The 27,484-nt window shown below is 44.3% G+C and overlaps 3 protein-coding genes across 4 annotated transcripts in view; 2 read left to right on the forward strand and 1 right to left on the reverse strand.

Moving 5' to 3' along the window:
- Positions 1–2,238: 2,238 nt before the first annotated feature.
- Positions 2,239–2,923, forward strand: LOC124017172 (heat shock protein beta-7-like). The gene is made up of 3 exons (XM_046332550.1): positions 2,239–2,254; positions 2,495–2,628; positions 2,783–2,923. Exons 1-3 carry the CDS (start codon positions 2,239–2,241, stop codon positions 2,921–2,923), a joined length of 291 nt encoding a protein of 96 aa, XP_046188506.1.
- Positions 2,924–4,670: 1,747 nt separating this feature from the next.
- cplane2 (ciliogenesis and planar polarity effector 2) lies at positions 4,671–6,938 on the forward strand. Its single transcript, XM_046336221.1, has 5 exons — positions 4,671–5,032; positions 5,172–5,324; positions 5,429–5,553; positions 5,683–5,819; positions 5,919–6,938. The coding sequence occupies exons 1-5, from the start codon at positions 4,888–4,890 to the stop codon at positions 6,163–6,165; spliced, it is 807 nt and encodes a 268-aa protein (XP_046192177.1). The 5' UTR covers positions 4,671–4,887; the 3' UTR covers positions 6,166–6,938.
- A 1,278-nt stretch (positions 6,939–8,216) lies between these two features.
- The window catches only part of LOC124031565 (protein DDI1 homolog 2-like), a 30,153-nt gene continuing 10,885 nt past the window's right edge, over positions 8,217–27,484 (reverse strand). The window contains exons 6-10 of one of the 2 annotated variants that reach the window (XM_046342966.1): positions 21,473–21,601; positions 16,282–16,385; positions 12,738–12,930; positions 11,561–11,611; positions 10,858–10,956 (exon numbers count right to left, since the gene is read on the reverse strand). In XM_046342966.1, coding sequence (XP_046198922.1) covers positions 11,601–11,611; positions 12,738–12,930; positions 16,282–16,385; positions 21,473–21,601 — 437 coding nt within the window. In that variant the 3' untranslated portion in view covers positions 10,858–10,956; positions 11,561–11,600. Of the gene's footprint in view, positions 10,957–11,560; positions 11,612–12,737; positions 12,931–16,281; positions 16,386–21,472; positions 21,602–27,484 lie in introns of both variants that reach the window. The other variant, XM_046342965.1, reaches the window with a different exon arrangement.

The raw sequence follows: 27,484 nt of genomic DNA on the forward strand, positions 1-27,484 counted from the left end.
TACTGTACTTCATCAAATATGCATCACGAGCTACTGAGCCCCTGCTACATTCCCTGTATCTGGGACTTCGCGTTCATTCCTCTTCAATGAACAATTGACTCATCATTTTGAGTTGGACAGCAATTACAGAACGTTTCTAAATGTAATGCTTAGTATTAACACATAGTGTGTTTATCCATTTCAACGTTTCACATCCACCATGTTTATTTTTGCATGAAACTACAGTGGGGCAAAAAAGTATTTAGTCAGCCACCAATTGTGCAAGTTCTCCCACTTAAAAAGATGAGAGAGGCCTGTAAATTTTCATCATAGGTACACTTCAACTATGACAGACAAAATGAGAAGAAAAAAAATCCAGAAAATCACATTGTAGGATTTTTTAAATGAATTTAATTGCATATTATGGTAGAAAATAAGTATTTGGTCAATAACAAAAGTTTATCTCAATACTTTGTTATATACCCTTTGTTGGCAATGACAGAGGTCAAACGTTTTCTGTAAGTCTTCACAAGGTTTTCACACACTGTTGCTGGTATTTTGGCCCATTTCTCCATGCAGAGCAGTGATGTTTTGGGGCTGTTGCTGGGCAACACAGACTTTCAACTCCCTCCATAGATTTTCTATGGGGTTGAGATCTGGAGACTGGCTAGGCCACTCCATGACCTTGAAATGCTTCTTACGAAGCCACTCCTTCTTCGCCCGGGCGTTGTGTTTGGGATCATTGTCATGCTGAAAGACCCAGCCACGTTTCATCTTCAATGCCCTTGCTGATGGAAGGAGGTTTTCACTCAAAATCTCACGATACATGGCCCCATTCATTCTTTCCTTTATACGGATCAGTCGTTCTGGTCCCTTTGCAGAAAAACAGCCTCAAAGCATGATGTTTCCACCCCCATGCTTCACAGTAGGTATGGTGTTCTTTGGATGCAACTCGGCATTCTTTGTCCTCCAAACACGACGAGTTGAGTTTTTACCAAAAAGTTATATTTTGGTTTGATCTGACCGTATGACATTCTCCCAATCTTCTTCTGGATCATCCAAATGCTCTCTAGCAAACTTCACACGGGCCTGGACATGTACTGGCTTAAGCAGGGGGACACGTCTGGCACTGTGGGATTTGAGTCCCTGGTGGCGTAGTGTGTTACTGATGGTAGGCTTTGTTACTTTGGTCCCAGCTCTCTGCAGGTCATTCACTGGGTCTCCCCGTGTGGTTCTGGGATTTTTGCACACCGTTCTTGTGATCATTTTGACCCCACGGGGTGAGATCTTGCGTGGAGCCCCAGATCGAGGGAGATTCTCAGTGGTCTTGTATGTCTTCCTTTTCCTAATAATTGCTCCCACAGTTGATTTCTTCAATCCAAGCTGCTTACCTATTGCAGTTTCAGTCTTCCCAGCCTGGTGCAGGTCTACAATTTTGTTTCTGCTGTCCTTTGATAGCTCTTTGGTCTTGGCCATAGTGGAGTTTGGAGTGTGACTGTTTGAGGTTGTGGACAGGTGTATTTTATACTGATAACAAGTTCAAACAGGTGCCATTAATACAGGTAACGAGTGGAGGACAGATGAGCCTCTTAAAGAAGAAGTTACAGGTCTGTGAGAGCCAGAAATCTTGCTTATTTTCCACCATAATTTTCAAATAAATAAATTAAAAATCCTACAATGTGATTTTCTGTATTTTACCTTCTCATTTTGTCTGTCATAGTTGAAGAGTACCTATGATGAAAATTACAGGCCTCATCATTTTAAGTGGGAGAACTTGCACAATTGGTGGCTGACTAAGTACTTTTTTGCCCCACTGTATATGCTATCTCAAACCTTTATTAATGTCCAACTGTATGGGCTAATTGATTATTATTCTTGTTATGTACTTCTTCAAAAGAATATGCCGTTTTGCGCTCTGGATGGACCTAAATGGTAAATGAAGATGGATGAATAGAGGAGATAGAGGTGTAGGAAACGACAGCCACTGGCCCCCAGCTCTCGTTCTCTCTCCTACGATAAATATTGCACATGGTTATCCAGGCAGCAAAACATTCACCCACCCTGCCTCACACACACCAACAAAAAAGGACTCCATCTCACACACAGTATAAAAGACGGTACGCGAGGACAAAAGAGAGGGCTGTGGTGGACAGTGAAGTCTCCTCACAGTAAAGCATTGGGCGGATTAATACAGTGGAAAACTGCTGAATATTTGCCATTTCCACCATCTACCTCCTCACTTCAACTTCAAAATCCCGCATGGAGAGAACTCAAGGTAACTTCCCACAATAATTTAGGATCTTCCTCACACTGTTCCAACAATAACAATAAACTTGCAGGTCCGTTCAGAAGATGTGTTGTTTTACCTGTGTTATGACTAACTTTACAGGAGACATTGATAAGAAATAGAGGGGCTTATGTAATACTACAGTTAATTGTGGTGAGGATGAAAACTAGCTGCAGTGTGAGTGTGCATCTGGGGGGTAACAGAGGTGTAAATGTCTGTTATTTTCAGGCCACTCTCATCCTACGGGGACGATCCAGTCGATGGGAGACATGTACCTGTTCACAGTGGATGTGAGTGAATACTCTCCAGAGGATGTCATCATCACATCGTCAAACAACCTTATAGAAGTCTATGCGGAGAAGGTGAGCTGAAGTTCCGGTACATCAAACACTTTTTGTGTATAAGTTATTGTTGTTGTTACCAAATGTACATCTGTTTTTTTAAATGTACATCTGTTTTTTTGTTTTTGTTGATCTCCCTTACATTCCTCCTCTTCTCACCATTTGTTCTCACCAGCTAGCAGAGGATGGCACGGTTAGGAACACTTTTGCCCACAAGTGCCAGTTGCCGGGGGATGTGGATCCCATGTCTGTGACAACCTCATTGGAAAACAGTGGTGGCTGTCTGACTCTGACTGTCAAAGCCAGAAGAAATTAGTCTTCCATAGGATGTGGGAGGTGTTGAAAAAGTTTAAACACACACACACACACACACACACACACACACACACACACACACACACACACACACACACACACACACACACACACACACACACACACACACACACACACACACACACACACACACACACACACACACACACACACACACACACACACACACAGAGATATCTGGTTGCATTAATTCAGATGATTGTTTCAAAATAATTTATTTAATTGAATTCACATTAAATTCTAACCTGTGGAATGGGGTGGGGCATAATGTCCTTAAGACAACATCTATTCTTGAATGAGGCCCCGGGAATGGTGCTCCGCAGTGCCTAATTTATTCATTAAGTTGATATATGTTTGAAAGGATTTTAATATAGCCCAATGTTTGTTTATTATTTAATGTTACGTCTGTCAGTTCCTCTAAGATCATTTCCAGATTAAACAAATTAAACACCAGCAATGGAAGTCAATAACATTTTAAGTTAATGCCTTTACTTTGAAAGTAACCGGAAGTTAAGTATTTATTTGTTGTTGCAGGAAGTAGGTTGTCATTAGCGTCACAGCAGCAGAACGGTTTTCGGATGGTGCCTTCAAAATAAAGGTCCGTGTTGAAACGCTATGTATATGATATTTTTTTGCGGCTTTGCATGGTTCATAACGTATAAAAATATATAACTACATGGGGAAAAAGCTAAACTAAATGGAATTACTACTTTATATAAGATCAAGAATATTATAAGGTGGAGAATATTGAGAAATGGTTGGAGCTTAAGTAAATTCATGTAAATAGCGTAATAGCCTACTGGTAAAAAAGATAAGCTTATTTTATGAGTCTTGTTAATTTACTGTTGTTATTTTTCAAGGATTCAATTTTGAAATGTAATGTTTAAGAAAAGTCTTACTGTATTTTTGTTGTATTGCACAAACAAATTGTACTGTACAGGAAAAACAATCGATTGTGTGTCCAGTCAAGTCTACTCACTAGTGTCCCTAGAACACAAAACAGGTGAGTTTAAACATAAAGCAAGGTCATAGGAAGTGTTGCTGTACTTTTATTGTGGTCAAACAGCTTAAATGGGGTGCCTGGACACCCTGTGGTTCAAATAAAGCACTGCTCATCGGACGCATTGTCATACCATAAAACATTCAATGTAAAATACAAATACCTTATTATCTTCTTTCTGGTGGACACTTTGGAAAATATACAACATATTATATGTGTATTCAAAGTCAATAGAAATGCAAGTACATTTGGTTTAAAGAAAGCATACTTTATTCATAACTCTATAAATCAATCATTTATAGGCGTACAGTTTATTGCATTGGGGGCTATGGAGTTGGTGGAGTAGAGAGTGTTGCTGGGTAGTTAGACCAGAGTCCCCAATGAAATAACACCATATATGGATTCTACTGAACCTACTGAGTATTCCCAACTCCACTTTTACATCGGCACATATAATACTTGTTTCTCTATAAGCAATATGTTATTCATATACAGTATTTTGCATTGAAGGCATTTATTTGACTTTGGAACATTTTTTAAAACCAACATTTAATGCAGATGTTCGATAAATATGAACAAATATGGTCATGTTTAGACAATAATTTGTCATATATTATTTAAAAAAAATACAAGTGTAATTACATTTTTCTACTACTTGAGGGACTTATATGTGGGGGAAATTCCGTGACCCGGAAGTACTTAGAAAAAGAAACGTCTTAATGTTGATGACGAGACGCTGGGTTGGGTGTCAAGGTAACAACGCTAATTTTTAGTCTCCGGTTCTCTGTTAGCGTTCTCAAAATTTAGTCGCTCAGCGCTACGGTAACGTCAATGTGTGTTAAAATATAATTCATGAACTTCAAAAGGTGCAGGTGGTCCGGTCGGGTACTCACGCAGGGACTCATTATCGGGTTGTAGACGTGCATAGAGCAGATTCTTTATAGATGCCACGCCAGTGCGTAGTCGAACCAGACGATATGGCACAAGTCCTCGATCCTGGGTCGATTGTTGTAGCCGACTGGCACCGAAGTGCAGATAGCAATGAGTTCTTCAGCAGGATTCTACACAAGAAAAAACGTAGAAACTTTGGTATGTTTCTTGACTTAGTAGCTGCTAATTTGCCCTGCTTGTAATATCATCCATAAATCATACCGTACACAGTTTGCCTTATATTGATTCATTGTTTTTACATTTTAATACAGCAAATATATTTCAAACAATTTTCCAGGGCTTCTGGAGGCTATAGTGATGCCCCCTAATGTGTCTGTGGACACTGTTCACTACAAGATCTTCATATCAGGAAAGAGTGGGGTGGGGAAGACTGCTCTTGCTGCACGTCTAGCTGGATGCAATATTCCCAACATGCACTATGAAACTACAGGTAGGCCTAGTGCAGCTGTGAACATTTGGCATAATACCTGGATATTGTGGGTTAAATTAACATGTGTTTACAGGGCGTTTCTCAAGTAACAACTGTTCTTGTAGGCATTGAGACCACAGTGGTGTATTGGCCTGTGAAGTTGAGGGAGAGCGGTCGTGTTCTGTTTTTCCGCTTGCAGCTATGGGACTGTGGAGAGAACGCCTTACGCCGATTTGACCACTTGCTTCCGGTATGCTTGAAGTATCACAAGCTTCACCTAGCACAGAAAAAAGCATAGTAGCATTAAAAAAAACTGCACAATGTTTTGGTGATTCATATGAACAAAAATGATATAATTCCCCTTTCCTGTGCATCTCAGTCCTGTAAGGAGCAGGTGGATGCCATCCTCTTCCTCTTCTCCTTTACTGACCGAGTGTCCTTCAATGATCTGTCCAATCAGATCGCCAGAGGGTCTGAATCTTGCGACAGAGTTGTGAAATTGGTTGTTGGCACCAAGTATCCTTACATTGTTCCCTTTGTGTGTGTGTAGTTGACCGTTTTGTGACCGACTAATATCCACTACCCAGAATTCTTTGTTCTTGACAGCGACTTCAGATTTGACCTGTTCATGCATACAGACGTGACGGAGAGGGAGGTGACTCGGTTCCAGGAGGTCTGGGGGTTGCCTGTGTTCCGTATGGGGGGTGACGTCAGCAACCTCAGTAACCTGGGTGAGGTAGCCCCCCTACTGAACTGCTTGGCAGAGCACCTGTGGCACCAGGACTGTGTGGCGACTGGAAGGATGGTAGACCTGGTAGCCACACAGTCCTGGTCAGAGGCTGCTACTGTGGTACATGTATGAAATCCAATAGGTTGAGCGACAATTGTTTTCATCTCCTACACCACTGCTGTGGTGTACTCAACAGAGATATCCTGGATTACCTTCTCACATAGGACTGTGGAGAAACAGGACCTGCATTTTAGTTTATTGGCCCTTTGAACATGTTCAACTTTGAGGACAAGCATTCATCCAGGCCTGGAAAATGAAACTTGAGGTAAATGGTGATTTGCAATATTGGGTTTTTCCTTTTTAGGAACCACTGCCACCTATAGGTTAAACAGGGAGAAGAAGCAGGCTGTTTTTTAAAAATCAATCTGCATTTACACATTTTTCAAAGTTGTGATCTTGGTAAACAGAAGGGATACAATTAGTAGCCAGTGTTTGGGAGTAGTGAACTACATATAGGTAAACTTGTCATTTAAATACATTTCGCAGTAGCATGGTGGTAGTTGAACTAAATTCATATCTAGGTAGTGTTTTCAGTAGTTAACTTTTTTGTTGTCATGTAGCAGTATAGCTAACTACTGGAACTATACGCAACTTTTTTTGCAAAAATAAAATATTGGGTAAGTAGGCAAGAATTTCATTTTTTTAGGCATTTAGACCTGCTTAATTCTCCATTTTTGTGTTTTAGGCCAAATTACACATTCTGTTAACATTGACTCGAGTGTTATTATGTTCTTGCAATTTGTAGTCTGACATTTCAGATTGAGATATGATTTATAATGTAGTTTGGATGTAGTGAACTACTTTTTCAAAGTAACTTCAGTTAAATAAACTGTTTCTAAAGGGTAGCTTAACTTTCAGTGTGAAGTCATTTGTAGCTTGGTAAACATTTTCAGAGTAGCTTCTACAACACGTAGTAACACACTGACATTGCCAAAATCCATTTTCCGGGTACACCAGTTCCTCAATTTGCAGAACCCCCTCTTCGCACTCCTTCACCACCTGGTCTCCACGGAGCATTGGATAGAAAGAGAGAACATAGGATTGTAGGCCAACCATTTGACAATTGACCTCTACCTTGTCTACGGCTTCAATGGCCTCTTTCAGACAAGTGATCTGAGTCTTGCTCAGTCAGCTTCAGAAACCCGCAGCAAATTAACCTCAACAAATTCCTCTCTACCAGACCCCCAACCAGTGGAGCCAGGGACTTGCACCACCCATACTGCTGCTCCTGTCGATGTAGACTCCGATCTCTGAGGCCTGCTTACCTCCATGATGATCTTCAGACAAGACAGAGAAAATAAACTGACAGCTATAGTGATGAGGGTCTCCTGGTGCATCATGTTGGTCACATATGACATGTAGAGGGATCAGAACATAGGGTCGTGATGGAGCAAGAATCTCTCCAAGCTGAGAGATCACCGCAACTCCAGGCCCAGCAGAAACCTGCAGGTATCAGAGCAGTCACTCAGCCTAAAGCCCCATAACACACAAGTTGGTATAAAATGTCAAACAAATGGAGATGGAGGATTTGGTTTGAGCAAACGGAACATGAGTTGACGTAGTGAATAATGTCCTGCGCCAAGGTAGGCCACCATAACTTCTCGGAGATCGATTGAGTAGTACGAGAAATACCTGGATGCCAAACGACTACAGCTGTGCACGCCCAGGTCTTATCCCTGTGGGAACGTAGATGCGCTCAGGAGGACAGATAGTGGGTGCGGGCTCCCTCTCCAGAGCCTGGGGAATGTCCGCATCTACGTCTCAGACCACAGGGGCTACGACTTGAGGGGAAGGGATTATGGGACCCTCTCCTGTATTGGAGAGATGGGACAGGGCATAGACTTTGGTGTTCTTTGAACCTGGGCGATAGGTCGTGTAAAGGGCCCACCTTGCTTGGCGCGGATTCAGCCTCCATCAGATCAAGTCTACAGGTGGTGCCTTCTGCCCATTTAATAATCAATTTCCCCTCGCACTGCCATAAGGATAGAGCTGACATAAAAACAAGTCTGCTTAATTCACTAACTCGTACATTTGCAGCAAAGAACAAATATAAGACAGATTAGCAAAACATGACTAATCTTTTAACACCCATGCTTTAGAAATATCAAAAACCACACACAAGACAAAGAACCAGTTTTACTTTATTTGGGAGTTTAAATTGAGTACAAGAAAATCTAAATAATTAAACCTGCCACGATGTTGTTGGTATATGAATATGATCCAGATAATGCAATTAAAAAAACAAAGTTGATAATGAGTATATGAATGATCTGACAGCTGGATAGGATAGACTTGGACTGTGGGAGAGGTTTCCAGTTCTGCATGTATGATAGATGTCTGAAAGTGAACAGGAACTACCAAACCCCCTCTATTAATGACCATATCACATTTCCAAAGATGTTATACATGCTGTTATATTTGAAGACCTCATCCTTTACCTGCATCCCCAGAAATATTCAATACTCTTAACTCCTTGGCTATGTTGATGTTCCTCTATCAACAAAGTCGTGCTGAAAGTAAGAGTGCTGCTTGATTTATTTTCTTGTGCAAGCTGTTTTAAACATGAAAACACCCAGGTTCCCCAGCATTGGCAATAATCATATGACAGAGAATGTCATATTACATAATGCTAACAATCGGCAGAAAAAGACAAAAGATCAGCAATTAGCAATGCTTCTTAAATGCAGTCATTTCCACAGTGTAATGTTTACTGTCTGGTGGGTTTTATCAGAATCGGAGTCGAGTTAAAATCAAACAATTTAAAAACAAATTAATTGTTTAGCGGAGCAATAATACTGCTGACAAATCAGACATTTTAACAAAGTATTTTAGGTTCATCTTCAGCCCTTTAAACAAATGCCATTTCACATACAAATGTAAACATTTACCAACATTTTCTCGTCAATGGGGCAGTTCAATTGAGTTTAGAATAAAATACGCATATACAGGGTTAAACGAGAGAGGGGGGGGGATTAAGGAAATCAATCTACCAATCTATAAAATCCATGAAATAGGCACCAACTACTGCTGCATGCAAACACAACTCCGATCATATTGGCTCAATCTAGGAACAAATAAGTTGTTGTACGGTCTGTGAGAAACCAAGAGACAAAAAGCATTTCCCCTTTAGCATGTAGTAGCTGCGAGGCCAGGGGGGGTTCAGATGTCACCAACAATAAGACAAGAGTACACATGAAACCCATGTTGACAAGAGCTTGGGTCTCCCATATGATTGTAATGTCGTGAGTGTCTAGGTGGGCACAGTGATCTTGCGGGCCAGCAGAGCCAGCAGAGCCAGCTCCACACAGCCCTGGGCCTGATCCAGTGCCTCTGCAGCCTCCCTGGCAGAGAAGCCAGCTGTCTGGATCCTCTGGATGTGCTCAACCGGAAATTGTTCAGTCACGGGATGTGGAGCAGAGAAGAGAGGGGCTGGAGAGGAAGAGGGGTGTTGGGGGCCCAGGGCCTGAGGAGGGGAAGTGCGGGGCGAAAGGCCGGAGTCATCCTCAGGTGAACCCACAGCCATGGACAGAGGGCTCCGCTGTGTTGGCTCAGGATGGAGGCCGGGAGTGTCTGGGTTGTCAATGGCAGAGGCTCTCCCGTCTGCCACGCCCCTCCCCTGCTGCCCCTCCGGGGGCTCCCTGAACTCCAGGTCTGCTTGGAGTGAAGAGGGCGAGGGACTCTGGACCTCAGACACAGTCCCTCTGTTTTTACTGGCATCTAGCCCATACCCGTCATCCCTCTCTTCCCCCCTGGAGTTGTCTGGACACTGTGGTTCTAGTTCTCCCTGACCCGCTCCTGGTTCAGCCTCTGCCCTGTCCCTAGTCTCCAGGCTCTGCTCCTGGCCAGAGGTGCCTGGCAGGACACAGTCAGGAGGAGGCCCTACGTCAGACATAGCAGCAGCATGGTTGGCTTTGGCATCGCATGGTTCTGCACCAGCTATAATGGCAGTAAAAGGGGAGGGTTGTGTGGTGTTTTCAGGCGTCAGGGTTTGGGGCTCTGCGGTGGGGTTGTGGTTGTCGTTCAGTCCGTCAGCGTCCTGTCTGTGTGAGGGGGAGCAGGAGACACTGCGGTCCTGGGGAGACAGGCCACAGCTGTTAGACACCAGCAGCTCATGGAGCTCCCGCAGGGCCTGGGCCAGAGACGGGATCTGGTCAGAGTTGGGACAGCGCTCCCCCTCTGGCTGGTCCCTCTCTGATTGCACAGTGCTCTGGGAGGAGGCTGGGGGAGACTCCATCTCTGCAGATGTGGATCCAGAAAGACAGGGCTCCAGGGTGAGTGATGGAGTATTAGAGATGGGACGGTGGGAACCCCCTTCTCCACTCTGCTGACTTGGGTTACTCAGACATGTCCGGTGATCTGTGGTGTTGACTGACTTGTCCTCCTGCTCCATGGGCTGAATTGGGAGGCTTTCCTCTGGGAGGGGGGACAGGGAGCCATTATTTGCCTTCTCAGAGACAAACATCTCTGGAGGGATCTGACTGTCTGAACCTCCCAGGGTGGGAGTGCCAGTCACAGACTTGTCTGCAGGAGGGGCGCATGTGGACAGATCCTGAGCCGGGGGAGTGGGGATGGTGGGTAGGAGTCGCTGGGTGGGGTTGGTAGGGCTTGGGTCTGAGAGAGGAGACTGTTGGGCTGTAGGTGCTATGTTCTGGGATGAGGGCCCAGGGATGGAGAGACCCAGGAAACCAGGCTGGGTTTGGCTCTGCCCTGGTGTTGGGGCCCCGGCCTGGCGCATGTAGGCTGGAGCAGACTGAGAACGGTCCAGGGCAAGGCTCCGGGGGTGACCGGGGGAGGACAGGGGCATGTTGTTCAGGGGTTTGAGTGTTGGGAATGGTGGGGATTCCGGTGAGGTAGTTTGTCCACCTGCAGTGTGAGGGTAGAGATCAGTTTTAGAATGAAACAGTAGTTGAACAACAATTGAAACCTGCTATGGACCAAACCACTCTTGCACACAACATGCATAATTTGTCCATGCCAGCCTCTGAAATGAAACATGATATTGAAATGCAGAGACCTTAAAAGGGATAGTTTGAGATTTTGGCTACTTCCCCAGAGTCAGATGAACTTGTGTATACCATCAAATCAAAGTTTGTCATGTGCGGTGAGTACAATAGGTGTGGACCTTACAGTGAAATGCTTACTTACAGGCTCTAACTAATAGTGCAAAAAATGTATTTTTATGTTATGTCAATGCGTCCAGTATAAAGGAAGTTAGCATTAGCACAATGCCTGGAAGTCTACAGGAACAGCTAGCATGCTTCATTGCCAAAATCTCTAACTATCCCTTTTAATCAGTGATTTCATCCTCTACTTCTTAAAATAAGTTGAAAAACATGGTAATTAATATTAATCAATAACATCGTAACGATATGTTTTTTTCTCCCAATAAGCCCAAAATACAATTTTGCAACAAAAGAGAATATGGGTGATAGACTTAGCATTTATTCTCTCCGTAGGTTTGCAGTACCTGGTTGGTAAGGCCCTCTCCAGCTGTCTTCACAAATGCATCAGTGCTGTCCTGCTCAGGGTTAGGCCACACACCACACATCATGCAAAGGGACGCAGAGAGTTAGCACTCACACACAAAGCATGCACCACGCTGTCAGACTGTTCACATAGTGGTGAACAGTATCAAGCAAAGATAACTATTTGACCAATGACCCTAGAGGTCCCAGAGTGATCACAGGACCTGTCAGCTAACCTCTTCCATAAGCTAAAATGGTCAGCAGAGTGATTTCAGTGTATTTTTTGTTTACTTAGTTAAAGAACTGTAAAACCAAATAAAGACTAAACACTAACTAGACTAAATCCAACCACAGTTCAGGTTTTGATTTCATACCTAGGTCTGATTTATAGAGCTTATTTTTGAGGTGATGGCATGCAGTGATCATGTATGTGATCGAATCAGGGGTTGGAACCAGTTTAGGGAACAGAACCAAAACAACCTGAAACAAAAGTGATCCATACTGTTCCGGGAACAGAACTGTTTAATAACGTTATTTTACGTTAAACTTTTTTTTCTTCTAGTCCCACAACAAAAATGTAACAAAGTGCCTACGCAAAGCCATCACTTTGTCACTCAAATGTATTCCATCGTCAGCCTGCAACCTGGAAATCTTACCAAGTTCCCCCATTGAAGCCGCTCCTCTTTACGTATAATTGTCGGCCTAATTCAGATAATGCCTTCAAGCCTTCTCCTCAACCCTCCCCCAACTGCAAAATGTTGGTTGCATCTTCACTATAAGCAACACTTGACTGTCCATCACACATGTAAACAACAAGCTTGCCTGTTCTATCTGCACTGATTGAAGTAATTTAATGAGCTAAATGTAAGGAACAGAAAGGGATGACCTAAACCGTTATCTTTTTTGCAGCGTTCGAACCGGTTCAGAACTTTATTTTGCTGGTTGGAATGAAACTCCACAAAAATTGTGGTTCTGTTCAGAATTAAAAGATTATTTTCCAATTTTGGTTCCAACCCCTGCTGAGAATGCAGATGACTGCAGAAACAGGGCTCATGAGTAAAGAAGCTAAATGCAAATGTACTTTCTGGCTCATGTCTCTGCTTCAGTAATGTGCACTGCTTTAGTGTGCCGGCAGAGCTGAGGAATCACCATAGCCCTCTCCCTGACCGTGTTCCTTACCGCTCTCCTGTACAGATCTCTGAAGTGCCTCTGCCAGCTCTCGGTCTGCAATCTCATCTGGCTGGGCGTCCTCACGCCCCTCGGGCCCGTATGCCAGCCGGGCACACTCTGGCAGCTCCGCCTCAGGCAGGAAGCGGGTCTCGGTGCCCGTTGTCCCGATCAGCAACGTGTTCTTTTTCAGGTCAATGGAACACTGAGGTAGCAGGATATATAGACGGAACAGTCGTTTAAACACAGGGATTAGTTAGGATGTCATCAGGATGTATTCAGATCCTCTTTTTTTGCCACATTTTGTTATGTTACAGCCTTATTCTAAAATGGATTTGTTTTCCCCCCCTCAATCTACAAAAAAAGAAAAAGCTGAAATGACATTTACATAAGTAATCAGACCCTTTACTCAGTACTTTGTTGAAGCCCCTTTGACAGCAATTACAGCCTCGAGCCTTGTTGGGTATGACACTACAAGCTTGGCACACTTGTATTTGGGGAGTTTCTCCCATTCTTCTCTGTAGATCCTCTCAAGCTCTGTCAGGTTGGATGAGGAGTATCGCTGCACAGCTATTTCCAGGTCTCTCCAGAGATGTTTGATAGGGTTCAAGTCTGGGCCACTCAAGAACACTGAGACTTGTCCCAGAGCCACTCCTGCATCGTCTTGGTTGTGTGCTTAGGGTCGTTGTCCTGCTGGAAGGTGAAACTTTGCCCCAGTCTGAGGTCCTGAGCAGGTTCATCAAGGATCTCTGTATTTTGCTCCGTTCATCTTTCCCTGGCACCTAACTAGTCTCCCTGTCCCTGCCACTGAAAAACATCCTCACAGCACGATGCTGCCACTGACGACCCTCCCACTGTCTGCCGAATTCTCTCTCTTTGCTCTCGTTTTCCTTAATAGGATGTCGGTGGGCGGAGCCGGGGGGGTCGTCAGCGAAATGGACTCGAGTTTGTCCCGGGGATAAATACACCTTTCCCCCATTAACTGAGAAGACACTGTCCACACACACACTATTTTGGGTTGTGGCATTTTGTGGCTTGTTTATTTTGGCACCTCAACACCTCTCATGATCACCATCTATGCACGTAACCACTGATTACTGACTACAAACACCATTGTTAATTGTATATAGTTTACTTTAGTTCATAAATATATATTTTTGTTATTCCTTGAACTCTGTGTTGTCTCCCGTCTTATGGGCTACAAACCGGTTCGTAACACCACCACCATGCTTCACCGTAGTGATGGTGCCAGGTTTCCTCTAGATGTGACACTTGGCATTCAGGCAAAAGAGTTCAATCTTGGTTTCATCAGACCAGAGAATCTTGTTTATCATGGTCAGAGTCCTTTCGGTGGCTCTCATGTGCCTTTTTCTGAGGAGTGGCTTCCATCTGGCCACACATCCATAAAGGCCTGATTGGTAGAGTGCTGCAGAGATGGTTGTCCTTCTGGAAGGAACTCTAGAGCCCTGTCAGAGTGACCATCAGGTTCTTGGTCACCTCCCTAACCAAGGTCCTTCACCACCCCCGATTGCGCAGTTCGGCTGGGCAGCCAGCTCAAGGAAGAGTCTTGGTGGCCACTGTGTTCTCGGGGACCTTAAATGCTGCAGAAATTTTTTGGTACCCTTCCCCAGATCTGTGCTTCGGCACAATCCTGTCTCGGAGCTCTACGAACAATTCCTTCGACCTCATGGCTTGGTTTTTGCTCTGACATGCACTGTCAACTGTGGGACCTTATAAAGACAGGTGTGTGCCTTTCCAAATAAATTAAAAACATTTCTAAAATCCTGTTTTCGCTTTGTCATTCTGGGGTATTGTGAGTGTAGATTGAGGATGTCTTTTTATCCATTTTAAAATAAGGCTAATGTAAAAAATGTTTTAAAAAAGTGGAAAAAGGCAAGGGGTCTGTATACTGTCTGAATGCACTGCACAGTCGTGGCCAAAAGTTGAGAATGACACAAATATTCATTTTCAAACTCTGTTGCCTCAGTTTGTATGATGGCAATTTGCATATACTCCAGAATGTTATGAAGAGTGATCAGATGAATTGCAATTAAATTGCGAAGTCCCACTTTGCCATGCAAATGAACTGAATCCCTCAAAAACATTTTCACTGCATTTCAGCCCTGCCACAAAAGGACCAGCTGACATGTCAGTGATTCTCTCGTTAACAAAGGTGCGAGTGTTGACGAGGACAAGGCTGGAGACTACTCTGTCATGCTGATTGAGTTCGAATAACAGACTGGAAGCTTCAAAAGGAGGGTGGTGCTTGGAATCATTGTTCTTCCTCTGTCAACCATGGTTACCTGCAAGGAAACACATGCGTCATCATTGCTTTGCACTAAAAGGGCCTCACAGACAAGGATATTGCTGCTAGTAAGATTTCACCTAAATCACCCATTTATCAGATCATCAAGAACTTCAAGGAGAGCGGTTCAATTCTTGTGAAAAAGGCTTCAGGGCGCCCAAGAAAGTCAAGCAAGCGCCAGGACCGTCTCCTAAAGTTGATTCAGCTGCGGGATCGGGGCACCACCAGTACAGATCTTGCTCAGGAATGGCAGCAGGCAGGTGTGAATGCACCTGCACGCACAGTGAGGCGAAGACTTTGGGAGGATGGCCTGGTGTCAAGAAGGGTAGCAAAGAAGCCACTTCTCTCCGGGAAAAAAAATAAAAAAGTCAGGGACACACTGATATTCTGCAAAAGGTACAGGGATTGGACTGCTGAGGGCTGGGGTAAAGTCATTTTCTCTGAATCCCCTTTCCGATTGTTTGGGGCATCTGGAAATAAGCTTGTCCGGAGAAGACAAGGTGAGCGCCACCATCAGTCCTGTGTCATGCCAACAGTAAAGCATCCTGAGACCATTAATGTGTGGGGTTGCTTCTCAGCAAAGGGAGTGGGCTCACTCACAATTTTGCCTCACAAAGAACACAGCCATGAATAAAGAATGGTACCAACATCCTTCGAGAGCAACTTCTCGCAACCATCCAGGAACAGTTAAGGTGAAGAACAATGCCTTTTCCAGCATGATGGAGTACCTTGCCATAAGGTAAAAGTGATAACTAAGTGGCTCGGGGGAACAAAACATCGATATTTTGGGTCCATGGCCAGGAAACTCCCCAGACCGTAATCCCATTGAGAATTTGTGGTCAATCCACCTTGCCGTAATCCCATTAAGAATTTGTGGACAAACAAAACCCCACAAATTCTGACAAACTCCAAGCATTGATTATGCAAGAATGGGCTGCCATCAGTCAGGATGTGGTCGAGAAGTTAATTGACAGCATGCCAGGGCAGATTACAGAGGTCTTGAAAAAGGGTCAACACTGCAAATATTGACTCTTTGCATCCACTTCATGTAATTGTCAATAAAAGCCTTTGACACTTATGAAATGCTTGTAATTATACTTCAGTATTCCATAGTGACATCGAACAAAAATGTCTAAAGACACTGAGGCAGCAGACTTTGTGAAAATGAACGTGTCATTCTCAAAACTTTTGGCCACGACTGTGTATGTGGTAGAGTTCATGGAAATGGAGGGACAGGAATAGGGATCTGACCTGATGTCTCTTGAGCATGTCCAGTCCAAGCAGCATGTCCATAGGTTGGTCCTCCAGGATGGAAAAGGAACAAGGCAGGAAGTCCCCTTCTATCTGGACCTGAGCTGGGTAGGGAAACACACATCTCACTTTTAGCCATTATCAGGTACAGATGCTACCATCAACATTTGCTGGAGGTTCGAATGTCTTTTCTTTCGACAGGTTGGATAAAACAAGGCAAACGTCGCAGGAGCCACTTGATTGTGGAGAAACACCCATGTTCAGTTTCTTCAACTAGCTAGACTCGTTTTCAGCCGGGCACTTTTTCGACCTAAACTAACCAGGCTAATTATAAATAAATTAGATAGTCAGGGGGGAAAAAAAGTCTGCCAAGCCCTCTCTCACTAGAATTAACGATATGCATATTCTATCGATCTATTGATGTGACTGACAAGCACCTGTCCTAAGGTGAGCAATGACAGGGAAACACTGCAGGTTTGACAGTGCTGTCTCTCCCGCCTCTCGGTAGGTGTGTGTGTTGTGGTTGCAGTCAAATTTCTTTACACAAGAGGGAGAGAGCATGAATTTGCACGTCTCATATAATGTGGCAATGATGAGTCAAAATCCACTTAACATATTGTTCTCTGGCACATTCATGCATTTTCTTTCACGTACAGGAACAATGTCGGCCCGCTGGCCCAGGGCCAAGAAAACCACGGGTTGGACCAGTGGATCTGGTCAGTGACGTAACTTTTCAGCGCATTTTTGCATTCCAGTTCAACATTTACCTGCTCTGTCGCTGTCTACCATCGAAGACGACACGTGTAAATGTCATGCTATTTGTATTTGAGCAATACGATTGGCCGTTCATTCAAGCACCACCACACTCCTGCGAGTCAACTTCGAGCACGCAAGCAGTACATGAGTTGACGCCTTCACACCGCACACGCGAGCTGTCCAGTGCAAAAAAATAAAAATAAATCTGCCATCAATCTACTAGCTGAGCTTATTTATTTTAGGGAAAGTGATTAACAAAAGTAAACCTTCAATAGTTCACCACGCGCTCACCACGCGCTCTCACCACTGGTGTCCCCCAGGGCTCTGTTCTTGGCCCTCTCCTATTCTCGCTATACACCAAGTCACTTGGCTCTGTCATAACCTCACATGGTCTCTCTTATCATTGCTATGCAGACGACACACAATTAATCTTCTCCTTTCCCCCTTCTGATGACCAGGTGGCGAATCGCATCTCTGCATGTCTGGCAGACATATCAGTGTGGATGACGGATCACCACCTCAAGCTGAACCTCGGCAAGACGGAGCTGCTCTTCCTCCCGGGGAAGGACTGCCCGTTCCATGATCTCGCCATCACGGTTGACAACTCCATTGTGTCCTCCTCCCAGAGCGCCAAGAACCTTGGCGTGATCCTGGACAACACCCTGTCGTTCTCAACCAACATCAAGGCGGTGGCCCGTTCCTGTAGGTTCATGCTCTACAACATCCGCAGAGTACGACCCTGCCTCACACAGGAAGCGGCGCAGGTCCTAATCCAGGCACTTGTCATCTCCCGTCTGGATTACTGCAACTCGCTGTTGGCTGGGCTCCCTGCCTGTGCCATTAAACCCCTTCAACTCATCCAGAACGCCGCAGCCCGTCTGGTGTTCAACCTTCCCAAGTTCTCTCACGTCACCCCGCTCCTCCGTTCTCTCCACTGGCTTCCAGTTGAAGCTCGCATCCGCTACAAGACCATGGTGCTTGCCTACGGAGCTGTGAGGGGAACGGCACCTCAGTACCTCCAGGCTCTGATCAGGCCCTACACCCAAACAAGGGCACTGCGTTCATCCACCTCTGGCCTGCTCGCCTCCCTACCACTGAGGAAGTACAGCTCCCGCTCAGCCCAGTCAAAACTGTTCGCTGCCCTGGCCCCCCCAATGGTGGAACAAACTCCCTCACGACGCCAGGACAGCGGAGTCAATCACCACCTTCCGGAGACACCTGAAACCCCACCTCTTTAAGGAATACCTAGGATAGGATAAGTAATCCTTCTGTAGCTCAGTTGGTAGAGCATGGCGCTTGTAACGCCAGGGTAGTGGGTTCGATTCCCGGGACCACCCATACGTAGAATGTATGCACACATGACTGTAAGTCGCTTTGGATAAAAGCGTCTGCTAAATGGCATATATTATTATATTATTATTATTATTATTATTATTATTTAATCCCTCTCACCCCCCCCCCCCTAAGTTTTAGATGCACTATTGTTAAGTGACTGTCCCACTGGATGTCATAAGGTGAATGCACCAATTTGTAAGTCGCTCTGGATAAGAGCGTCTGCTAAATGACTTAAATGTAATGTAATGTAAATGTTCACATACTAGCAAATTGCCGGCTACTGTTGCAAAAAAGAAAGCTCCAAAAAGACACCTATCATTCATCTTGGCTACCCTACTGTAAGCCTAGTTGATCTCTCTTTTGGAACGTTTATCTTTAATAAGGGGCAGCATCCTATTTTCACATCTTCTCAAAATGACATATTTTAGAAACTAAAAATGAATGCAACTAATACAATTCTAATGAGAGCAATGACTTGCATTGCTAAATTATTACACCGCTTTTAAATACAATAACTAAATGTAGCCAATTAATAGCTGGGTATAGAGTGCATGCCAACCGCTAGGGTCATGCAGGGCCTAATGCATTTAAAAACTACACCATGTTTGGGCCAGTATGAATTCTGTCCGGGCCAGTAGATTTTTGGCCAACTGGCCTGAGAGGGCCAGTGGGATTTATTTTTGACCCTGGTATGTTTCATATGCAGCCATGGTGCTGGAGCATAGGCTATTTACTGTGCTTTAAATGACGAACAGAAAGCTTGACAAGTTCATAAAAGGTGTCAAACTGACTGATCTCATATCCTTGCCATTCATAAAATCATACAACGTAGTTATATGTCCACGGTATCTCATCGGGACAAGTTACTTCAAGATTTTACTTGCCATACAGTCCTGACAAAGGGATACTTAGGGATTTTGGCAATGAAGCCCTTTATCTACTTCACCAGAGTCAGATGAACTCATGGATACCATCTTTATGTGCGGTAATTTTGCGAGCCAATGCTAACGAGTGTTAGCGCAATGACTGGATGTCTAGGGTCTCTACTAGCATGCAAGCAGTTACCATAGAGTTCGTCATTGTGCCAACGCCAGTTATTGCCAAAATCATGAAGTACCCCTTTAAATTGAGTGACTCGTCAGTAGCTTCCCGAATCTCATGGGTAAGAGAGACATGTATACGGGTAATTAACTGCAGATAAATTATTAAAACATTCGATAAAAGCTAATCTTACTTACAAGTCCAGTGAAAAAGTATTTGCCCCCTTTCTGATTGTCTTTATTTTGGCATTTGTGATGCTGAATGTTATCAAAACCTAATATTAGATAAAGGGAACTCGGTATCAAAAATATGATCAAATCAGAAAGGGGGCAAATACTTAATCACAACACTGCATGTGGTATTTTCTAAGCTATTGACAAAGGTTAACTTATCTAATCAAAGTATTGACAATGGAGTAGTCAACTGCTGCTTTCTGTGTAGCAAAGCTCATCTTTAACACCTGCTTCATTCTTCAATCATACCTGTAATCGCAGATGGCTGAGAAAATACACATGACCAAAAGTATGTGGACACCTGCTCATCGAACATCTTACTCCAAAATCATGGGCATTAATATGGGGTTGGTCCCCCCTTTGCTGCTATAACAACCTCCACTCTTCTGGGAAGGCTTTCCACTAGATATTGAACATTGCTGGAAGGACTTGCTTCCATTCAGCCACAAGAGCATTCGTGAGGTTGAGTACTGATGTTCGGCAATGAAGCCTGGCTCGCAGTCGGCGTTCCAATTCATCCCAAATGTGTTTGACTGGGTTGAGGTAGGGCTCTGTGCAGGCCAGTCAAGTTCTTCCACACGAATCTTGACAAACCATTACTGTATGGACCTCGCTTTGTGCACGGGGGCATTGTCATGTGGAAACAGGAAAGGGCCTTCCCTAACCTATTGCCACAAAGCTGGAAGCACAGAATCGTCTAGAATGTCATGCTGTAGCGTTAAAATTTCCCTTCACTGGAACTGGTTCGAGCCTAGCCAGAACCATGAAAAATAGCCCCAGACAATTATTCATCCTCCACCAAACTTTACAGTGTGAACTATGTATTTGAGCGGGCAACGTTCTCATGGCATAAGACAAACCCAGATTCGTCCATTGGACTGCCAGATGGTGAAGCGTGATTCACCACTCCAGAGAATGCGTTTCCACGGCTCCAGAGTCCAATGACGGCGATCTTTACACCAGCCCAGCCGACGCTTGGCATTGCGCATTGTGATCTCAGGCTTGTGTGTGGCTGCTTGGCCATGGAAAACAATTTCATGAAGCTTCCGATGAACAGTTCTTGTGCCGACGTTACTTCCAGAGGCAGTTTGGAACTCGGTAGTGAGAGTTACAACTGCGGCCAGTCGATTTTTACGCGCTACAGCGGCTAAGCCATTGTTACTCCTAGACGTTTCCACTTCACAATAACATCACTTACAGTTGACCGGGGCAGCTCTAGCAGGGCAGACATTTGACAAACTGACTGTTGGAAAGGTGGCATCCTATGGCAGTGCCATGTTTAGAGTCACAGTTCTTCAGTAAGGCCATTCTACTGCCAATGTTTGTCTATGGAGATCGCACGGCTATGTGCTGTATTTTATACACCTGTCGGCAACGGGTGTAGCTAAAATATCCTAATCTACTAATTTGAAGGGGTGTCCACATACTTTTGTTTATATAGTGTACCTCTTAATAGGAAGCTTGAAGCCTGTGGAAGTCAGCCGACTCTTACATGATTCGTTAAAGGCCCAGTGCAGTCAGAATTAAGTTTCCAGTGTTTCAGCCATTTCATATTGTAAAACAGCTGATGAAACTAACACTGGAAGTGTGAAAATGTGATCAGTGTTCTTTTCTGATAGTTGCTGGTTGAAAATACAATCTAGCATTAGAATGTACCACAGAGCATCAAAATAGAGCTTGTTCGGCAAAACTTTCGTAACCCCCGAGGGGGCCTGTCTGGCAATCTTTTCTATTTGGCTGGCTACTCCATGTGCTTGTGGAAAACACTGCCAAGATGTGCATCGTTTGGAAAAAGGTAATCTCTTTGAGACATGACTTATACCCACCCAAGTGGACTCTGCCAATGATCTTCTGGGTGCCCACTCCCTTGGCGATGCCAGCCCACCGTCGGTCCACCAGACGCATGATGTTACAGCGCTTGGCACACGCCTGACTCATGATGGTCATCTGGGCCCCTGGATGAGCGGGAGCAGTCAATGGGAGAGAGGGGTGGAAACAAATACAAGGAAGAGCTCTACCAACTCCATGAGAATCCTTTTTCAAATCATGCAAGAATTTTTCTTCACTTGAAATGGCAAACCAGTTAGGGTTAAACAGGAATATTTATACAATGAACATGAGTTGAGGGTTACATCTTAAATATTAAAAAGGCATTAAACCTCCCTCTTAAAGCCTCCATTATACCAAAATAATATCCAAACTGGTTTTCCAGCAGGCTACTACAGCCTTGTTTTAAGTGACTCAAAATCATTTTTTTTGGCATATCTGATTCAAATATGTGTTTCTTTTCCTGCAGTCTGAACAGCCAAAAAGCACATGGAATCAGATATTTTAAGACACATTTCAAACCCACTTTGAAGGTGGTTTGAAATAAGATGCAAATCTGATTCCTGGCCATGCGGCTTGGCTGGAATGGTTAAATCTGATTTATTTGCCCTCAAGTTATTTCTAGACTCATTTGGCATGTCTTGTTGCTTGCTAGCTACTGGGGTAGCTAACTAGCTTGTTAATTGCTTACAAACAAATAAGTGAATGTGCTAGAAAGCTAAAAAGCTACCTAGCTAGCTAGTTGACTGCTCTGGCTAGCCAAAAAGGACTCGTTTTGAAAGTTGGGTCATCTTAAAAAAGTGTTATTGTACTGATTAACATTCAACGCAACTGGAGGACCATACGTACATATCCCAACCAGAAGCCATGGATTACAGGCAACATCCACATCGAGCTAAAGCTGCTGCTTTCAAGGAACAGGACACTAATTCGGACGCTTATAAGAAATCCTGCTATGCCCCCAGACGAACCATCAGACAAGCAAAGTGTCAATACAGGATTAAGCTCGAATCCTACTCCACCAGCTCTGACACTCGTCGGATGTGGCAGGGCTTGAAAACTATTACGGACTAGAAAGGGAAACCCAGACACAAGCTGCTCATGGACGTGAGCTTACCAGACGAGCTAAATGCCCTTTTAGGCTCATTTCGAGGCAAGCAACACGGAAGCGTGCATGAGAGCACCAGCTGTTCTGGATGACGTTGTGATAACACTCAAAGCATATGTGGACCAACTGTCAAGTGTCTTCACTGACATTTGGAACCTCTCCCTGACCTAGTCTGTAATACCTACATGTTTCAAGCAGACCACCATAGTCCCTGTGCCCAAGGAAGCGAAGGTAACCTGCCTAAATGATTACCACCTTGTAGCACTTGTAGCCATGAAGTGCTTTGAAAGGCTGGTCATGGCTCACATCAACAGCATCCTCCCAGATACCCTAGACCCACTCCAATTCGCATACTGCCAACAGATACACATATGATGCAAATTGCACTCCACACACTGCCCTTTCCCACATGGACAAAAGGAACACTTATGTGAGAATACTATTCAGTGACTACAGCGCCGCGTTCAACAACAGTGCCACAAAGCTCATCACTAAGCTAAGGACCCTGGTACTAAACACCTCCCTCTGCAACTGGATCCTGGACTTTGACAGGCCACCCCCAGGTGGGAAGGGCAGGCAACAACATGTCTGCCACACTGATCCTCAACATTTGGGGCCCCTCAGGGGTGTGTACTTAGTCCCCTCCTGTACTCCCTGTTCACCCACGGCTGCGTGGCCAAACACGACTCCAACACCATCATTAAGTTTGCTGACGACAATACTAGTAAGCCTGATCACCGACAATGATGAGACAGCCTATAGGGAGGTGGTCAGAGAACTGGCACTGTGGTGCCAGGACAACAACCTCAACCTCAATGTGAGCAAGACAAAGGAGCTGATTGTGGACGACAGGAAAAGGCGGGTGGAACAGGCCCCCAATAATATCAACGAGGCTGTAGTGGAGCGGGTCCAGAGCTTCAAGTTCCTTGGGGTCCACATCACCAATGAACTATCACGGTCCAAACACACCAAGACAGTCGTGAAGAGGGTACGACAAAACCTTTTCCACATCAGGAGACTTAAAAGATTTAGCATGGGTTCCCAGATCTTCAAAAGGTTCTACAGCTGCACCGAGAGCATCCTGACTGGTTGCATCACCACCTGGTATGGCAACTGGTTAGCATCTGACCATAAGGCGCTACAGAGGTTAGTGTGTACGGCCCAGTACGTCACAGAGGCCAAGCTTCCTGCCATCCAGGACCTACATAATGGGCGGTGTCAGAAAAGCCCATAAAATTCAGTCACAGACCATTTTCTCTGCTACCGCACGGCAAGCGGTACCGGAGCACCGAGTCTAAGACCAAAAGGCTCCATAAACAGCTTCTACCCCCAAGCCACAAGACTGCTGAACAAATAATCAAATGGCCACTGGACTATTTACATTGACCCCCCCCCCCCATTTGCTGCTATTCAGTTTATTATCTATGCATAGTCACTTCAACCCTCCCTACATGTACAAATGACCGCAACTAACCTGTACATTGACGGTACCGGTACCACCTATATATCGCCTCATTATTGTCATGTTATTCTGTTACTTTTTATGATGTTTTACTTGAGTTAATTGGTAAATATTTTCTTTACTCTTCTTGAACTGCACTGTTGGTTTACTGCATTTCACGGTAAGGTCTACACTTGCTGTATTCGGCGCATGTGACGAATAAAGTTTGATTTGAACTGGGAAACATCCATGGCAGGCATTGTCGTAACCTTAGCTTGTTACATTATTTGAGGTATTGGAAGCACAAGCAACACCAATCAGCCTACACCACTGTGCACACACCTGTCGAGAGTAGACATGTCGCCAAATGATTCCTGCCTGAACACACACACAAATTTGATATGGTCCCAGTATCCCAAACCGGATTTGAAAAACAAAACTGATTTGAGCATTAAGGACTGGAGAGTGGACACTGCTTAAGAGGCACCACCAATGTTCAAAGGGGTGCTTTTTGCAGTTATAGAGATTAAAACCAACCATTTCCGGTGGATTGAAAATGAATCCGTTTAAAGTATTCCATTCCAATTTCATCCTCCAGAAGAGGCAGAACAAATAATATGGCTAAATTCCAATGTACTTTGAGAATAAATGTATGAGGAAGGTGTCATGTTTAAAAATTAAACTGTAAATAAGCATGGTAAAATGGTCACATATGCTCAATAAAAAAGTATAACCAACTCGCTGCAACTGCCACAAACTAGGCAAATGCTCAAAAGAAAATAAACCAATTAATGCATCCACCTCCACAATGAAAAACTATGCATGGTTTAATGACTAGTACAAATCGTAAAATGTATGTTTCACAATTCTACATAAAAAGAACAGATTGTGTCAATTTAAAAACTGTTATATAAGATTCTCGCGTGATGAGTGATGGTACAGAACGGCATAGGCAAGATGCAGTAGATGGTATAGAGTACAATATATACATACATACGAGATGAGTAATGTAGGGTATGTAAACATTATATTAAGTGGCATTGTTTAGTGGCTAGTCATACATGTATTACATAAAGATGGCAAGATGCAGTAGATGATAGAGTACAGTATATACATATACACATGAGATGAGTAATGTAGGGTATGTAAACATTATATTAAGTGGCATTGTTTAAAGTGGCTAGTGATATATTTTTACATCAATTTCCATTATTAAAGTGGCTGGAGTTGAATCAGTATGTTTGCAGCAGCCACTCAATGTTAGTGGTGGCTGTTTAACAGTCTGATGGCCTTGACATAGAAGCTGTTTTTCAGTCTCTCGGTCCCTGCTTTGATGCACCTGTACTGACCTCACCTTCTGGATGATAGCGGGGTGAACAGGCAGTGGCTCGGGTGGTTGTTGTCCTTGATGATCTTTATGGCATTTCTGTGACATCGGGTGGTGTAGGTGTCCTGGAGGGCAGGTAGTTTGCCCCCGGTGATGCGTTGTGCAGACCTCACTACTCTCTGGAGTGCCTTACGGTTGTGGGCGGAGCAGTTGCCGTACCAGGCGGTGATACAGCCCGACAGGATGCTCTCGATTGTGCATCTGTAGAAGATTGTGAGTGCTTTTGGTGACAAGCCAAATTTCTTCAGCCTCCTGAGGTTGAAGAGGCGTTGCTGCACCTTCTTCACAACGCTGTCTGTGTGGCTGGACCATTTCAGTTGTTAACTACCATCACCACCTGGGGGCGACCCGTCAGGAAGTCCAGTACCCAGTTGCACAGGGCGGGGTCGAGACCCAGGGTCTCGAGTTTGATGACGAGTTTGGAGGGTACTATGGTGTTAAATGCCGAGCTGTAGTTGATGAACAGCATTCTTACATAGGTATTCCTCTTGTCCAGATCGGTTAGGGCAGTGTGGTTGCGTCGTCTGTGGACCTATTGGGGCGGTAAGCAAATTGGAGTGGGTCTAGGGTGGAGGTGATATGGTCCTTGACTAGTCTCACAAAGCACTTCATGATGACGGAAGTGAGTGCTACGGGGCGGTAGTCGTTTAGCTCAGTTACCTTAGCTTTCTTGGGAACAGGAACAATTGTGGCCCTCTTGAAGCATGTGGGAACAGCAGACTGGGATAAGGATTGATTGAATATGTCCGTAAACACACCAGCCAGCTGGTCTGCGCATGCTCTGAGGACGCGGCTGGGGATGCCGTCTGGGCCTGCAGCCTTGCGAGGGTTAACACGTTTAAATGTTTTACTCACTTCGGCTGCAGTGAAGGAGAGCCCACAGGTTTTGGTAGGGGGCCGTGTCAGTGGCACTGTATTGTCCTCAAAGCGAGCAAAAAAGTTATTTAGTCTGTCTAGGAGCAAGACATCCTGGTCCGCGACGGGGCTGGTTTTCTTTTTGTAATCCATGATTGACTGTAGACCCTGCCACATACCTCTTGTGTCTGAGCTGTTGAATTGCAACTCTACTTTTTCTCGATACTGACGCTTAGTTTGTTTGATTGCCTTACGGAAGGAATAGCTACACTGTTGGTATTCGGTCATGTTTCCGGTCACCTTGCCCTGGTTAAAAGCAGTGGTTCGCACTTTCAGTTTCGCGCAAATTCTGCCATCAATCCACGGTTTCTGTTTTGGGAATGTAATATCATAATGTCAGTGTTCAGATGGACCGACACACAAACAGTACTGTTATAGGAGTAGAGGTCGACCGATTAATCGGAATGGCCGATTAATTAGGGTTTTCATAACAAATCGGAAATCTGTATTTTGAGGCCGATTTTGCCGACTTAAAATATATATATATTTTTTTACACACCTTTATTTAACTAGGCAAGTCAGTTAAGAACATTCTTATTTTCAATGACGGCCTAGGAACGGTGGGTTAACTGCCTTGTTCAGGGGCAGAATGACAGATATTTATCTTGTCAGCGCAGGGATTCAATCTTGCACCATTACGGTTAATGAGTCCAACGCTCTAACCACCTGCCTCACGAGGAGCCCGCCTGTCACGCGAATGCAGTAAGAAGCCAAGGTAAGTTGCTAGCTAGCATTAAACTTATCGTATAAAAAACAATCATAATAACTAGTTATAACTACATGGTTGATGATATTACTAGTTTATCGAGTGTCCTGGGTTGCATATAGTTGATGCGGTGCGCATTTGCGAAAAAGGACTGTCGTTGCTCCAACGTGGACCTAACCATAAACATCAATGCCTTTCTTAAAATCAATACACAGAAGTATATATTTTTAAACCTGCAGATTTAGCTAAAAGAAAGGTTAGCAGGCAATATTAACTAGAGTTCAACCGATTATGATTTTTCAACGCCGATACCGATTATTGGAGGACCAAAAAAGCAGCTACCGATTAAATCGGACGATTTTTGTAATTTGTGTGTGTAATAATGACAATTACAACAATACTGAACGAACACATATTTTAACTTAATATAATACACCAATAAAATCAATTTAGC

Source organism: Oncorhynchus gorbuscha, linkage group LG03 (genome assembly GCF_021184085.1).
Source record: "Oncorhynchus gorbuscha isolate QuinsamMale2020 ecotype Even-year linkage group LG03, OgorEven_v1.0, whole genome shotgun sequence".
In the NCBI taxonomy this organism is placed as follows: Eukaryota; Metazoa; Chordata; class Actinopteri; order Salmoniformes; family Salmonidae; genus Oncorhynchus; species Oncorhynchus gorbuscha.

What these genes read in the sequence shown, in the direction of transcription:
- LOC124017172 (XM_046332550.1), top strand. An exon ending in TAGAAGTCTATGCGGAGAAG is followed by an intron (nt 2,629 to 2,782) that starts GTGAGCTGAAGT and finishes TGTTCTCACCAG; the next exon opens with CTAGCAGAGGATGGCACGGT.
- cplane2 (XM_046336221.1), top strand. Translation starts at nt 4,888, where the DNA reads ATGCCACGCCAGTGCGTAGTCGAACCAGACGATATGGCACAAGTCCTC. An exon ending in GAAAAAACGTAGAAACTTTG is followed by an intron (nt 5,033 to 5,171) that starts GTATGTTTCTTG and finishes ACAATTTTCCAG; the next exon opens with GGCTTCTGGAGGCTATAGTG. An exon ending in GATTTGACCACTTGCTTCCG is followed by an intron (nt 5,554 to 5,682) that starts GTATGCTTGAAG and finishes TGTGCATCTCAG; the next exon opens with TCCTGTAAGGAGCAGGTGGA.